General features: G+C 43.8%; 1 protein-coding gene across 1 annotated transcript in view; it reads right to left on the bottom strand.

The window, feature by feature from the left end:
* Positions 1-17,195, bottom strand: part of LOC130296428 (delphilin-like) — a 132,719-nt gene that overhangs the window by 72,817 nt on the left and 42,707 nt on the right. The window contains exon 3 of the mRNA XM_056547927.1: positions 208-291. Coding sequence (XP_056403902.1) covers positions 208-291 — 84 coding nt within the window. The remainder of the gene's footprint in view (positions 1-207; positions 292-17,195) is intronic.

Below are 17,195 nucleotides of genomic sequence, written 5' to 3'. Positions count from 1 at the left end.
TTGTCCATGTAGAGTGATAAGCGGCTTTTGGCAACTTCTCAGAAAAAGAAGGAAAGAAAAAATCTCTTCAAAACAGATATTTTATTTCTTAGAATCGAGAGTTTCTCTATAATTTATAGCATTTAAATATTTCATCCTCCCCGGCTCTGGAGAGCGTTGTCCGCTAATACAAGTTTAAGCCGTAGCAGTAAAAGTTTGAAAAGTTACCTGTAAGATGCGCTTCTGCCACCGGTACCGGAATTTGTAGACATTGAAGTTGTACTGCTGGTTGGAGGGAGAATTCACCGAATCCTGAAAGAAAACAAGAGACAGTTTTATCAGAGAGAATGCGAATGGAGTCAACACCAGAGCACTTCACCGGGCTGATGAATACTTCATGAATTCAAGCTCAGGCTGAACATGTCTGACTCTGCGAGACTTTATCCCCAGCTGGAAGATGCTAAAGTATACTGCGAGGAGCTGGATACCTGAGAGAGGAAACTGGAGACAGCTCAGACCCTAAACCTCCAAAAAAAATAGCAACACAGAGGAGAATTTCTATGAGAAACGTGACAAAACGCAATGTGAGACTATACCCTAAAGGTATCAGCCTGAAGCTTATTTACTTACTGCTGCAGGGTCTGACTGTCAAATGTATCACTCATACTAGAAAATACTACCGTAATGACCTACATTAACAATAAAGTAACTACTGTAATACTGCCGCTATGCGAAAGAATATAACTACTATAATACTGCCATCCTGTGTATAAGAATATAATTACTATAATACTGCTCTTATGTACAAGAATATAACTACTATAATACTGTCCTCTATGTGCAAGAATATAAATACTATAACATCAGTACTGTACGGACTTGAGAAAGCGCTTAATTGTGTGAAACATGTAGCCTCCGTTCTGCCTCCGTCCACATCTACTGCTGTATTTATGGATCCTCCATGATTTAAATCCTACAATTTCTACAACACAGCACAGTGTGGCTTTTTTTTCATTTCATGTCTACATATCTCATGTTATTTAAGCCTACCTATCGCCTGCTTCATTCATCAACGCTGCCTTGGAAGTCTTGCAAACATGGTCTGACAATTTCACCAGTAAATCCTATAGACTGTGCCACCCTTTCTTTTTGTACTAATAATATAACTACTATAATACTGTCTCCTATGTACAAGAATATAACTACTATAATACTGCCTCCTATGTACAGGAATATAACTATTATAATACTGCTCCTACATACAAGAATATAACTACTACAATACTGCCTCCTAGCTGTGAGGTTGTGTCTCTGTAGTTCTCCTCATGTCTGGAGAAAGCCCAGGGCAGGGCCACCCTGGGCGGGGAAGCTCCCCAAGCAAGGCCCAGGCTTCTCGGCCTACACTGGGAGAAAACTCCCAGGATATTTCTAAGGTGGATGGAAATCCTAAAGTTAATATTGTGGAAAGAGATTCTCAGAATGGAAGCACTGCCAGTGCCAAGAAAGGAGAAAAGAAAGACGCAGCTTCTGCATCTGCAAGTATGGTGTGTGGTGTTATACAGTCGGCCGGCCAAGGCTCACAGCATGGAGTGCAAGCAAGAGACTCCCAGAAAGAAACCTCTGTGATAGATCCCAAGTCTGCAAACCAAGGCCATGATGGTGCACAGGAGGTGAGTGGATCACATGCAACAGGTGTGCAGCTCCACTCACCAGCACAGAGACAGAGGAGGACATCTCTGGAGATGCAGACATTGCAGGAAAACCTACAGCAGCAAGAGGTGGTCTCCAGCATGACCCGCTCAGGCCGCACAAGATCCCAGGCTGGAGGTAAGAACAATAATACTGAAAAGTCTATGGAGGTGACACCTGGGAAATCTCAGGGTGTTAGCAAAACTGTTCCTGCCCCAGACCCTAATGTATGTGGCCGGGCCTCAGGAGATCCAGCCAGCGATGGCTCCACTGTGTTCACCCAGCCTGAGAGACTGTCCAGACCCCTCCAGCAGGGCAAAGAGACCGCCCGGGCACCAGAGCTACAGCTGGCGGAGGAGATCCCTGCACTGGTGAGGAGGATGGAGGAGCTGAAGCAACACAAACAAATGGTACAAATGCAGATTGACTGTGTCTATAAACTAAAGACTGCAAACCCACAATACAAGACTATGCATGACAACAAACTGTATGCACTGAGCACGGAACTGGCCACCATAGTGAGTGAGATGGACTGTTTACTGGAGAGGATGGGACCAGTGGTGGAGTCCTATAGGAACCAGGAACGCTTTTCCCAGTACCAGCTGAGTTTTGAGCCAAAGGCCAGATCGCATGTGGTACCTGCCATCACCCCAGATGAGCCCCAGCAGGAGACAAGGCCCATAATACAGCCGGCAAGTTTCACCTTCCAGGATCAGCATACACATGGGAATGGGGAACAGCAACCTCTGAGACCTGCAGCTGTTCCTGAGCAAGAGTCTGGAGTTGTCATATCAGCAGAGGCACCACAAGTCCCAGAAGTCCCAGTACATGAGGAGGACAGTGAAAATTTTCTGGTGTATGAAGGTGATGGGGTGATGGAGCAGAGCTCTAATGTTGGGGCACGGACTGGGGGTGCGGACTGTGATGATGTTGGGGCACAGACTGGGGGTGCGGACTGTGATGTTCCTGAGGGGTCGGTGGCTGGAGGGGGTGCACAATCTGTGTGGGATGTATTATTATCTGATGATGACATAGAGGTGGATGGGTCAGGTGATGTTGTACACAATAATGTGCAGGATTTCCCCCCCTTTACCTACAAGTACAGCAGATGTGGCAGGGCCCCCTAGAGTAGACCCCAACCCTGTAGGACAGGACGCAGGTACCCGCCAGGTTCCTCCCAGAAATGCCTGGAGCCGTGGTGCTCCATCCTTCACCTCCAGCGCCAATTACACTGGCCAGGCATTTAAAAGGAGAAACGTGGTGCGTTTTCGGCACAGAGGTGCCAAGGAGGACCTTCCAGATAGGAGGTTTGTGGTGAGGGAGCTCCTGTGCCACCAGATGGGGTTTGTGCCAGCGGACATCTTGGCTGTAATAAACCTTCCAGATAGACAGGGCTATGATGTCAGCTTTAAGCTCCTGTCTAATCTGGATAGGTTCTGGTCAAACTTCCCCAGGTTCAGAGACAAGGATGGACTGAGTAAATTTAATTTTATTCCCATATCCAAGCCAGATACCGTCATCATCAATATTATCTTCTGAAATGAAGCTGTTCCTCCCCAGGACATTGTGGTGTGGCTCCGCAGACATTGTGACCTGGTGTCTGATCTCACCAAGAACAGAGATGATGACGGTATCTGGACTGGAGGGTGGAAGGTCCTGCTGAAGCTGTGCCAACACGGGAACATCACACAACATCTGCCCAACTCCTTTTTTATTGGTAGAGAGAAGGGGGTTTGTTTCTACCCCGGTCAGCCCAGAAAGTGTTTTAAATGTGGTAAACCTGGTCATCTGGCAAATACCTGTACTATTGTTAAGTGTAATCTATGTGGTGAGACTGGTCACCTAAGTGCTGACTGCCAGAACATCAGGTGCAACCTCTGTGGTGAGATCGGTCACCCTCACCGGGACTGTCCCAATGCCTGGCACAACATCTGCCGGGAGCTTCCTGATGAGGACCTTGTGGCGGGGGCAGAGGCTGTAGAGGAGGAGACTTTAATATCAGGCCCTATTCTAACCAGACAGGAGGTCCAGCAGGGTTTAAGCAACACAACACCAGAACCTCAGCAGTCAGGGAGCACACAGGGGGACATGGAGGTTGTGCCACAAGACCAGCAGCAGCCAGGGGTGTCCTCTTTGGTGTCTGAGGGGAGTAGGGTGCAACAAACTAAAAGGAGGAAAAAAGACAAGTCCTCCCGCAGGCCTGAGGGGGAGAACAATACTCGTGTGAAGAAAAGGGCTGACAACAGGGCAGGAGTGATGATGGTGTCCAATAGATACGAGGTTCTGACAGAGTCTGACGGTGATTTGGACACTGAGATAAAAAGAATAGAAGGTGAATGTGATGGTGACACCAGGGACCAACCACCAATAAAAAGGAAACCCCGGACTGTGAAAGATAACATAGAGTCAGACATGGAGACAGGTGGTGGACAGCGGGACTCAGATTCTGACTTGTGATGATGGGGGTCAGGTCTCTGCTCTTCTCCTTGTGTTACCTTGTAATGGCTGGGTTTACTTTAAGGGTCCTTTCTAGTAATGTAAACAGTATAAAAGTGAGGAGGACACGACACATAGTTTATGACCATCCTACAATATGTGGACCCAGATGTCATCTTCTTACAACAGATGCGCCTGACTACATTGGGGCACCTACATGAGGCTGAGAGGGAATGGACGTCTGGTCCCTCTTTCTGGTCACTGGCTGTGGAGCCATATGCCGGAGTGGCCATTTTGTTTACCACCAGGGATGTGACAGTGCATAGGATGACAGAGGTCGTCATGGGTAGGTGTTTGATTTTGGAGGTCACTATCCATGGTAGAAGGCTCCGGCTGATAAATATCTATGGCCCACAGACAGTGGCAGAAAGGGTCCAGCTATTCACTGAGGTAAAACCATTTCTATTCACATCTGTTCCTGTTATAATGGCCGGGGATTTTAACGTCACTAGGACATCAGGTGACAGGTACTCAGGTAGAGTGGTGGCCAGGGACTCCAGGGTCCTTAATAACATAATATTGCAGGCCGGTCTGAGTGATGTCTTCACACAGAGTGGAAGAAAGCCAAAGCTCACAGATTCTTGTTCTGATAGGAGCAGTAGGATTGACATGGCGTTCGTGAGTCTTTCAGAAATGGTTAGTGAGAGGAATGAGAAAACTGTCCCTTATTCAGACCATATGGCCTTAGTTTTCCATCTTGGTGTCACTAACCGCCCAGATATTGGAAGGGGGCTCTGGAAGCTCAATTCTAGTCTTGTGCAAGATCTGCATGTTCAGGAAGGTGTTCATTCTCTCATACAGAGCCAGCTAGATAGAGTGGACTTCTATGATGATATGGCCGCCTGGTGGGAGGATGTCAAGGATGAGATCAGAACCCTCTTAAAGAGACTGTCTTTTAAAAAGGGGAGGAGTAAGTATGGACAGTATCTCAAGCTGCGGAAAGAATTGGAGTCACTATATTCGGCGGGTGGGGACCAACAAAGGATAGACCGGCTGATATCTGAGATAAGGCAGTATCAGTACAGCAGGTATACCTCCCTGGTTCTTGAACGGGATTATGGGTCCTTAGGGTCTCCTGATCCCTTTGAGAACTGCCGGGAGCGGGTGGCAAATATGTCTGTCACCGGTCTCACTGACTCCCAGGGTGTTTTGCAGGAATCTCGGGAGGGTATCCTGGGGGTGGTGAGATCGTACTATGCTGACTTGTTTCAGAGGAAGGTTTTGGATAGAGACAAGATGATCCAATTCTTGGAGACAACTCCGCTCCCTGATACTAATGATTTGGACTTTTCTCCTTTGACAGCAGAATTGACGGTGGCGGAGGTCAAAGAGGCCATTGATAAGTTACATCTGAAGAAGGCACCAGGTCCAGATGGGATAACAGCAGAATTCTATAAGACATTCAGAGACCTCTTGGCTCGAATTCTCGTGGATGTTTACACAACTTGTCTAGAAAGTCACCTGATGCCTCCATCCATGAGAGTGTCCTCGCTGATTCTGCTGTCTAAAGGTAAAGAGCCGAGTGACATCAAGAACTGGAGGCCAATTGCCCTCTTGAATGTCGACAGGAAGATTCTGGCAAAAATCCTGTTTTCTAGTAGTGTTGAGTCATATATTCGCGAATATTCGCATATTCGTAATATTCTCTTTTTATTTTCGCATATGCGAACATTCGCGTATGAGAAAATTTGCATATGCAAAAATTCACATATGCGAAAATTAGCATATGCGAATTTCCGCATATGCGAAAATTCACACACCAGTCTCACACAGTAGTATTAGAGCCTTCTTTACACCACACAAGCTGGAAGCAGAGAGGGATGATCACTGTGATGTGTACTGTGAAAAAAAAAAACGAATATTCGTAATTACGAATATATAGCGCTATATTCGCGAATATTCGCGAATTCGCGAATATGCGATATTCGCGAATAAAATTTGCATTGCGAATATTCGCGAGCAACACTATTTTCTAGGTTAGTTTGTCTGTCCCCGGCACTGTTGGCAGGCTGTCAGTATGGCACAGTAAAAGGGCGGAACATCTCTGGGGCAGTGATCTCAATAAGGGAGATGTTTGAGAGATTTAAAGCCCTAAGGTGTGGGAGATATGTTGTGATTCTTGACCAGGCTAAAGCCTTTGACAGAGTAGATCACGAGTATCTATGGGCCACTTTGTCAAAGTACGGTATTCCGGGACAATTCATCGATTGGCTGAAGACTTTGTATTGTGAGGCCGAGAGCTTTCCTCTGATCAATGGTTGGCAAGGTGACACCTTCAGGGTTGAGGCGGGGGTGAGACAAGGTTGCCCACTGAGTCCTCTGCTGTATGTATTTGCCTTAGACCCGTTTCTGAGGTCCCTGCAGGAGTGTGGTTTCCAGGGGGTGCGGGTCCCCCACTGCCTGCCCCTGAGTGTTGTTGCCTATGCGGATGATGTGATTGTAGTGATATCTGAGCCTCGTGAGGTGGAGATGTTGTCTATGGCCATCAGAAGTTACTCGGAGGCCTCAGGGTCTCTGGTCAACCTTGATAAGAGTCAAGCTCTCTGGGTATCCGATACTGATCCAGACTTTGATCTGCCCCAATTTGTGAAAGCCTCCTCCCATATTAAAATCTTAGGGGTCAAATTCGGGAGGGACGATAACACCAAACTAAATTGGGAAGAGAAGTTGGAAACCGGAAATGCAAAGGTTCAGCGATGGAAGAACTGGAGGCTGACCTATAGAGAAAGGGTTACAATGTTGAAGACTTACCTGGTCCCCCTCTTCTTGTATGTCTCTGTCGTTTTTCCTTTGCCAGGCTCTTTAGCCTGTTCTTCCAACTTTTTGGGGGGAACAGGTGGAACCCAATAAAAAGAGGGATCACCTACCTACAGAGGAGAGAGGGTGGGTTGGATATGCTGAATCCAAGGGTGTTCTTTGACTCCATGTTTCTAAAAGTTAATTTTGGTTGCCTGGACTCAAACAACAGCTCCCTGTGGGCGAATAGTATCAGGGACTGGATATTGCCTTTTGCAGAGTCTTGGGTGCGAGGCGGCAGTCTCAAGGGGGGAGATGGACGCGTGACTACCTCCCCCCGTACCTGGAATACGGGCTCAGATGTCTGAAGAGATGGCGTATTGAGAAGTCCTATATAGAGAGTAAGACCCGTAAAGAGCTTTATATCAGGGTGTGTAGGACATTCTTCTATTTACAGCCAGCTCTGAAGGACTGTACGACCGCCATCTTACAGGACAGTCTGAGACTCCTGAATAATGTGAGGCTACAAAAAAAATTTCCATGACATCGCCTGGCTGTCCTTACATGGGAAATTGTTTGTCAGGGGAAGTTTAAGATACCTGAGTGTGTCGGATCGCCAGTGTCCCCTCGGGTGTCAGGAGGAGGAGACAATGGCGCATTTTATATCGGAGTGCTGGGGAGGGCGACACATATGGCAGGAAATATCCCAAAGGCTAAAGATCCCGAGACTACAGTCCTTAAAATACCCAGATATCATCTATGGGGTACCATCTAGTGTAAGTGGCATTGACCGGGAGACCATGTATATAATCATCACCGTTATTAAATATTATCATTGGCACACCAGGACCCGCGTCTCCATGTTTAGTGAACCCTTTCATGACAGAAGAGCAGTGGACCTGATCCTGACAGAATTGAGGTGGATAAAGTGTTTGTAGGTCAGGAGAGACAGGGAAAACCTAAAATTATGGAGAAATGGGTATATAGATTAAGTTTTACCTTTATGATGCTTTTGTGTTGTTATTTATTTGTTTTCTTCACCTTTAAAGGCAATAGTTTATATCTAAGTTAACATTATTAAGTTTCTTTTGTATAGAAGAGTATGATGTTTAATACTTGATTGTTGTTTTGGTAATTTTGGTCGAAAGAACTGTATTTTTTCTGTTTGTTTTTAATAATAAAAATTACCTCCTAGGTACAAGAATATAACTACTATAATGTTGCTCCTATGTATAAGAATATAACTACTATAATACTGCTGCTATGTACAAGAATATAACTACTATAATGCTGCTCCTATGTACAAGTTTATAACTACTATAATACTGCTCCTATGTACAAGAATATAACTACTATAATACTGCCTCCTATGTACAAGAATATACCTACTATAATACTGCCCCCTATGTACAAGAATATAACTACTATAATACTGCTGCTATGTACAAGAATATAACTACTATAATGCTGCCCACTATACAATAGACTATTCTTATATGCAGGGACTGTCTCTTGTATGTATCTTGTCTTTTGTGATGATATCATAAATGTTATGAATATTAATATGCAACTTTTTCTAATGAAGTTCCGACATTGAGTGCGAACAGAACATGTCGCCCGCTGCGCTATTTTCATTGAGCTGTTGCAATAAATAGAGGTTTTTGCTTGGAGAGAGCGGTGAGATTGTAACAACATCAATTACACATAATTATCATTTCTTCCTTATAAACATAGAGGTGACGATTATTGTTATTATCAAAAAATAATAACCTTCCCCCACTGAGACAGTGCTGCCCCCTACCTCCCCTCAGGAGCACCTTCCTGTTGGCTGAGCATTTGCATGTAGTCTATTACTCTCTTTTGTTCTCTGTTACCAGCCACTTTAGTCTGGGTGACTGAAGGACAGGTTAATACGATGTTTTGATCTCTGTTCTCATCATCCATGTTACTGATACTATAGCCACACATCCTTGTTTCTATAGTAACATGATGAACATCAATGGGCTGGAGCAAGTTTATGCCAAGAAAGAACAAATCGGATTTTGACTCCTTATGGGATGAACATAAGGAGTGGGTGGGGGTGGGGGTGGTTTGTAGCAAATATGTATAGGGGCTTCTCTTTTAGTACAGGTTCACTTCACAAGGTGGGAACAATAGTGCCTTTCCTTCCCATAAGAACATGACTGTGAGTTCAGTGGAAAGATCGGGGCCCTACAGAGGTTCACAGGCCATTGTGAGATGGGCCCCCTAATTGCAATGCCTTAAAGGGGTACTCTGCCCTCCAAAGGATAGGGGATAAGATATCTGATTGCGGGGGTCCCACTGCAGGATCTCCTGATCTCCATGCTGGTGTTTGTTTAGAGCATCGGGTGCAGCATTGGAGGCTCGTGACGTCACGGTCACACCCATCATGACATCACAACCACGCCCCCTCCCATAGACTTGCATTGAGGGGGCGTGGCTGTGATATCATGAGCGAGCATGGCCGTGACTGTACAAGCCTCGGCCCCACATCGCCAGTCATCTTCGTGCACCAGATGTCTGGGATGCCGCAGCCGAGATCGTGGGGGTCCCCAGCGGCGGGACCCCCATGATCAGACATCTTATCCCCTATCCTTTGGATATGGGATAAGATGTCTAGGGGCAGAGTACCAGGGCTCAAGTCCTGCAGGAACTCACAGGAACAGCGTTTTTTTGCTTTTTCAGAGGAGGAATGCCGTCCTTGTTACACTAGTCCTGCAGGACTGACCTCTGAATTATTCTTACCCTCCCTCTGTCTCCTCCCCCGGCCCGAACTGCTAGATGCTGGAGATGTAGGACCTGTGATGATGTCACCATCACATGTTGGGGGCGGAGCTTAGCTGTGGAGGAAAAGGAGAGATCGTGGCTGAAGGACCTGTTGTGGAGGAGGCGGGGCTGAGCTGGAGGTGAGGTCACATGTCACTCCAATAAGGTAATTACATGGAAGGAGGTTTGTTACAGTGTGTCACCACAGTAGTAGGGAAATTATATGAGGAGGTTTGTTACAGTATGTCACCCAATAGTAAGGTGATTACATGAAGAGGTTTGTTACAGTGTTTCACCCTAGTAGAAAAGAGATTACATGAGGAGGTTTGTTACAGTGTGTCACCCCAGTAGTAAGGAGATTACATGAGGAGGTTTGTTACAGTGTGTCACCCCAGTAGTAAGAAGATTACATGAGGAGGAGGTTTGTTTCAGTGTGTCACCCCAGTAGTAAGGAGCTTACATGAGGAGGAGACTTGCTACAGTGTGTGACCCCAGAAGTAAGGTGATTACATGAGGAGGAGGTTTGTCACCAGATCACCAATAACACTGAGTAATGCTATGCAACAGCGAAGCATTACTCAGTGTAAGGAATCTGAAGATTCATGTAAAAGTTCCCTATGGGGGACCTAAAAAAGTAAACAATAACTAATAAAAAAATGTTTGTTTGTTTTTTTATCACACATAAGCCCCTCCCCTAATAAAGACTTAAATCATTCCCTTTTTCTATTTTTTAACCCCTTAAGGATGCAGGGTTTTTCCATTTTTGCATTTTCATCTTTTCTTCATCACCTTCTAAAAATCATAATGCTTTCAATTGTGCACCTAAAATTCCATATCATGGCTTATTTTTTGCTTCACCAATTCTACTTTGCAGTGACATTAGTCATTTTACAAAAAATCCACGCCGAAACAAAAAAAAAATTCATTGTGCGACAAAATTGAAGTAAAAATGCCATTTTGTAATATTTGGGGGCTTCCGTTTCTACGCAGTGTAGTTTACGGTAAAAATTACACATTCTCTTTATCTGTAGGTCCATACGGTTAAAATGATACCCTACTGATATAGGTTTGATTTTGTTTTAAAAAAAAATCATAAATCGTAACTACATGCAGGAAAATGTATACGTTTTAAATTGTAATTTTTTTAACCCCTATAACTTTTTTATTTTTCCATGTACAGGCCGGTATGAGGGCTAATTTTTTGCGCCGTGATCTGAAGTTTTTATCTGTACCATTTTTGTTTTGATTGGACATTTTGATCGCCTTTTATTAATTTTTTTTTGTGCTATAAAAAGTGACCAAAAATACGCTATTTTGGACTTTGGAATTTTTTTTGCGTGTACACCATTACCATGTGGTTTAATTAACAATATATTTTTATAGTTCAGACATTTCCACACGCAGCGATACCACATATGTTTATTTTTACTTACACAGGAAAAGGGGGGTGAATCTTACTTTTATAAGGGAAGGGGTTAATTCATCATTAGTAACTATTTTTTTCAACTTTTTTTTTGCTAGGTTATAGCCCCCTCTATTGGCTATATCATGCATTACATTGATTCCTAACACTGATCATCGGTATAGAACTATATGCGGATGATCAATGTTATCGGGGCTTGACTTGTCCTGCCTAAATCTCAGGCATGGAGAAGTCAATCGCCGATCGGACACGCCGGAGGCAGGTAACGGACCCTCAGCTCATGTCATAGCTGATCAGGACATCATGATTTCACTGCGATGGTCCCGATCAGCCTAACTGAGCTGCCGGGATGCAATTTTTTCAACTTTCGACGCGACGATCAACTTTGATCGCCGCATCTAAAGGGTTAATGGCACACGGCACAATGATCAGTGCTGTATGCTATTAGCCCAGTCTCCCGGCTTTCATTAGCCTTCAGGACTGACCTCCTATGATGCGGGGTCACGGTATGACCCAGTGTTATAGACCGGCACCGGGCACACGGCGTACAGGAATGCCTCCCTAAGAGGTTAAATAAAAAATAAAAAACCCTGTTTATTTGGTATTACTGCACGTGAAAATATCCGAACTATTAAAATATAATATTTATGATCCCATACGGTGAACGGCATAAATGTAAAATAATGCCAATGTCCACATCACAACAATAAATTGAATAATGAATATAAAAGTGATCAAAAAGGCTTTTATGTGCAAAAGTGGTACTGATGAATACTACAGATCATGGCACAAAAAAAGAGCCCTCATACAGCCTTGTATAGAGAAAATAAAAAAAAAGTTGTAGGGGTTAGAATACAATTTTTTTTAACCCCTTAACGACCACGGACGTAAATGTACGTCCTGGTTTGGCGGGACTTCCCGCACCAGGACGTACATTTACGTCCTGTGTATGACCGCGAGCATCGGAACGGTGCTCGCGTCATACACGGCAGGTCCCGGCTGATAGCAGCAGCCGGGGACCCACCCGTAATGGCCGACATCCGCGATCGCGCGGATGTCCGCCATTAACCCCTCAGATGCCGTGATCAATACAGATCCGATACGATCATCCAGCATGGCGGCCGGAGGTCCCCTCACCTGGCTCCGGCCGTCTCCCGGGGTCTTCTGCTCTGGTCTGAGATCGAGCAGACCAGAGCAGAAGATCACCGATAATACTGAGCAGTGCTGTGTCTTATATATAGCACTGCACAGTATTAGCAATCAAAGGATTGCTATAGATAGTCCCCTATGGGGACATAAAAAGTGTTAAAAAAAAAAAGTTGAAAAATTTAAAATTAAAAGTGAAAAAAAGTGAAAAATCCCCTCCCCCAATAAAAATGAAAATTGTCCGTTTTTCCATTTTACCCCCAAAAAGCGTAAAATATTTTTTTATTAACAAATTTGATATCGCCGCGTGCGTAAATGTCCGAACTATCAAAATACAATGTTAATGATCCCGTATGGTGAATGGCGTAAACATAAAAAATTAAAAAAGTCCAAAAATGCTGCTTTTTTGTCACATTTTATTCAAAAAAATGTATAAAAAATGATCTAAAATATTAATATATGCAAATGTGGTATCTAAAAAAAAGTACAGATGACGGTGCAAAAAATTAGCCCTCATACCGCCCTATATACGGAAAACTGAAAAAGTTATAGGTGGTCAAAATAGGTATCAAAAATACAATTAAAATGGGTATCATTTTAATCGTATTGACCCACAGAATAAGGAACACATATCATTTTTACCGTAAATTGTACAGTGTGAAAACAAACCCCTCCAATATGAGCAAAATTTTGGTTTTCATTTAAATTTCCTCCCTAAAAATATTTTTTTGGGGGGTTCGCCCTACATTATACGGTAAAATGAGAGGTTTCATTACAAAGTACAATTGGTCACGCAAAAAAACAAGCCCTTATATGGGTCTGTAGATGGAAATATAAAAGAGTTATGGATTTTAGATGGCGAGGAGGAAAAAACGAAAACGCAAAAATAAAATTGGCCTGGTCCTTAAGGTGAAAATGGGCTTTGTCCTTAAGGGGTTAAAAGCAGTACAATAGTAGAACAGCATGTAAGCATGGGTATCATTTTGACCCACAGAATAAAGATGGCATATCATTTTTACCATAAGTGCACTCCTTAAACAAACCCCTCCCCAAAAGTTGCAAAATTGCGTTTTTCTTTTCAATTTTCCTCACAAATTATATATCTTTTTTTTTGGTTGCACCATAGATATTATAGTAAAATGAGTGTTGTCATTACAAAGCGCAATTAGTCATGCAAAAACAAGCCTTATATGGGACTCTTATAAACTGTGGGCAGCTGCCTGGAACCGTGCGGGATGTCAAGTTTTAGCTTGGACGTTTTTGTTTGTTTTCTTTTTGCACAAACTGGGGGGGGGGGGGGGGAGTATATTAGGAATCTTTGGTGAGTTCCCACACTTTTTTATCGGGGACTTGACCCCTGCGGAGTACCCCTTTAAGTTGGCACCCACATAGACCTTCCCAGGAAATTTGCCCCGTCAGTACAAGGAGCTACTAAACACTAGTGGTGACATCTTTGGTCACACAAGGTGAAGCACTATAGTTGCCCTCCACTCTTCTTTGTATATTTTAAAGTTAACTGCTAAACAAATTTGGCTACATAAACTCATTGTACATGAGGAATCACATTGTGCTCAGTTATTCTAGAAGTTATTCTCTAAGGTTATGCTCATTCTGGAGTTCCCCTGTAAATCCACATAGTGCTCCTAGAATTCTGCAGACTACAGAGAATGATATGAGGACCTATAATTAATAGTGGCGTCTGTTGTATCTTCTAGGCGGTGGGTGACCTTTCTCTAAGCAGAGAGATGGAAGTAATGGAAGTAGTGCGATAAGATGGCGGCAGATGATTGATTTTGGTATAGTCATTTTTCAGATATTTGCACCACCTTTGCCCCATACAAGACTCGCTTCTCCACCGTGATTTATCTTGGCCCAAATAATATTTTATATGCAGTAGAGACAAGAAAATAAATGAGATTCTAGACCTTTGGAGATCACAGCCAGAAAATAACAGGTTAATGCTGCCTCTGACATACACAGAGAGCGGAATTTTATTGCATACATATGGAGTGACAACTAATATAGCTTCCTAGCATTCCTAGAACTCTGAATGGCAATCCCGTTTATCTATGCATTGTTATATGGAGAGTAATTAGGAATATATATGTGGTAGCTTGGGGGTGTAGGGTATATGGGGTGTAGCTGTGCGGTAACTAAAGGGTGCTTTTTTAACCCTTATCGCATGTGACGCCAGGGTGAGGGCTCCTCTGTATATGCTTGTCCTATCGCCACACGTCCCAAGAGCGATAGGGAGGTATAATAAATGATTGTCCACAACCGGAGGGTTTTCAGAAAACTGTCGTAACTTTTACTGTAGGTTTTATGCAACATCAAACAGGAACAGTCTTTGTACAATCAGAGTCTATTAGGATCCTGACAGTTGGTTGGGACTTTGTGAGCTTTAAGCTCAGGAGATTTATATGCGCTGTTCCACTGGATTTAGGGGATTGAGTTTAGGTCCAGCAGTCAAGCTAGCTTTAGTGGGGAGTTGTATTATAACTCACGGTTTAGTATGATCAGGCTTCGGCCTGGTCTTGTCTTTGTAAGTTGCACGGATCTACTCTCTCTGCTAGTCCAGAACCCAAGAGATAACGCTGCTTGCTTTGCAGCTCAGGAGCAAGAGAGCAAGAGGACAAGAGAGCAAGGATTGGCTGGCAGCTCCCTTATATGGGCAGGGGCTGGCCTTGAGCTCATTGGTCCATACCATCTGTCAGTCACTTTACAAGGAATTATGGTCTGGACATGTGACCACACACGTGACCTAGGAAGGTCCTTCAACATAATAGAACTAACACTAATCACATGACCTAAGGTCCTGCAACACTATACAGTATACAACATTAAATATATAATTACAGATACATGTAAACATCACAAAATTGAAGAAGGAAGAGGCGACTAGGGGCTATCCCACCAGGAGGACCCAACTGGAACAAAGTAACTCTGACTTTAGGGACCACCATACAAGGTACGGTATACCATACAGTACCGGGACATCACATATATCTTTTTCAGGGGTCTGGCTAAGTTTAAGGACAGCCAATATGGTTGCCAAATATATTGTCGCCTGGGTTTCCTATAGCCCTGAATGGCAATTCTGTCTAAGTGAAGAACAAAAGTCTACCAACATTATTATTCAGAAGACTGGTAAAGCTGGGTGGCAGCAATCATTGTGGGAGCTGAAATGGAAGCCAAATTAAGTCACACAACTTTCCCAGCTCCACTAAATACCCGGAACATCTGACTGCTGCTTTGTAAAGACATCAACCCCTAATTGCAGGAAACGGTTGAGTTTCCTTAAAGGGGTACTCAGCCCCTAGACATCTTATCCGCTATCCAAAGAATAGGGAATAAGATGTCTGATCGCGGAGTTCCCACCACTGGGGACCCCTGGGATCTCGGCTGCGGCACCCCGCTGTCATTACTGCACATAGCAAACTCGCTCTGTGCGTAATGACGGGCGATACAGGAGCCGGAGCATCATGATGTCACAGCTCCGCCCCTCATGAAGTCACGTCCCGTGTAAGCAGTCACAGGGGTGAACCCTAGTCAGTCATAGTCAAGTCAGTCAAATCTGCTAAAGAGAGCATGGGTTTGCATAATTCAGTCAAGTCCCAGCGAGCGCGCAAGTCTCTAAGTCACTGGTCATCTCCTTGGGCCTAACTGAGCTGTAAAGACTATTCCATTTGTATGCCTCAGTAAAGCTGCTGTTGTTCTGTAGCTTTGCATCAGAGTCATTATTTGCCCCGCCCCCAACCCAGGGGTTAATGGCATCTGCCCCCAGGGTTATGCCATCTGCCCGCATCAACCCACCATACCCCTTCCCTTCAATTCCTTTGTTGAACTTAATGGCCCTCGTTTTCTAAGAGTGTTGTGTGGGTTTTAATTCCCTACAATTTATTTTCCATGGTATTTACTAAGGTTTCCCTACATTTTCCACTTTCCCTACACTTTCCTTTTTGTATACATGCTCTGATGTGTACGGTTTTCTTCAGCTCAAATCCACCACATTTCTGTGGAAACCTTAGTAAATATGTTGGGTTTATGTCAAAATGTCAGGAACACGCCCCTTTTCGGAGACCACACCCCTTTCCCAGCGGCCACGCCCCTTTTTTGAGTTTTCTAAGCAAAATGGAGAGTTAGGCTGGGTTCACATCACGTTTTTGCCATACTGTTTTCAATCCGTTTTTCTAAAGAAAACCGTATGGCAAAAAAACGGATGGAACAGTATGGGAAAAAGTAAACCATATGTGTTTTTAAACAGTATACTGTTTTTAAAAGTGCGTACAGTTCCGTCCGTTTTTATGGAAAAAAAAAACATAAGTTTTGGAAAATTTTGTCCATTTTTAATAGGAGGGGTATTGGGTGGGGACTTTAGGATGCAAATGCGCATGTGCAAAGTAAAAACCGTATACGTTTTTCCCGTATGGAACCGTATACATGTGCGTTTCCCATTGAAGTCCATGTTAAAAAAAAAAAACATATGCGGTTGCAGTACAGTTTTTAAACCGGAGACAAAATCGTACTGCAACCACATACGTTTTTTTTTTAACATGGAAGTCAATGGGAAACGCACATGTATACGGTTACATACGGGAAAGCATATACGGTTTTTACTTTGCACATGCGCATTTGCATCCTAAAGTCCCCACCCAACACCCCTCCCATTAAAAATTGACAAAATTATCAAAAACGTATGTTTTTTTAAAAATAAAAACGGAAGGAACTGTATGCACTTTTAAAAAACGCATATGGTTTACTTTTTCCCATACTGTTCCATCCGTTTTTTTTGCCATACGGTTTTCTTTAGAAAAACAGATTGAAAACAGTATGGCAAAAACGTAGTGTGAACCCAGCCTTAGTTGGGGTTTTTTCAATTCTTGCACAAATTCTGGCGCAAAATCTGGCGCAGACAGAATTTCTGGCGCAATGCAACAGA

The sequence above is a fragment of the Hyla sarda genome, chromosome 12, assembly GCF_029499605.1.
Source record: "Hyla sarda isolate aHylSar1 chromosome 12, aHylSar1.hap1, whole genome shotgun sequence".
Taxonomy (NCBI): Eukaryota; Metazoa; Chordata; class Amphibia; order Anura; family Hylidae; genus Hyla; species Hyla sarda.
Note: the sequence above shows the minus strand (reverse complement) of the source record. Positions and strands in the feature narration are given on the sequence as shown.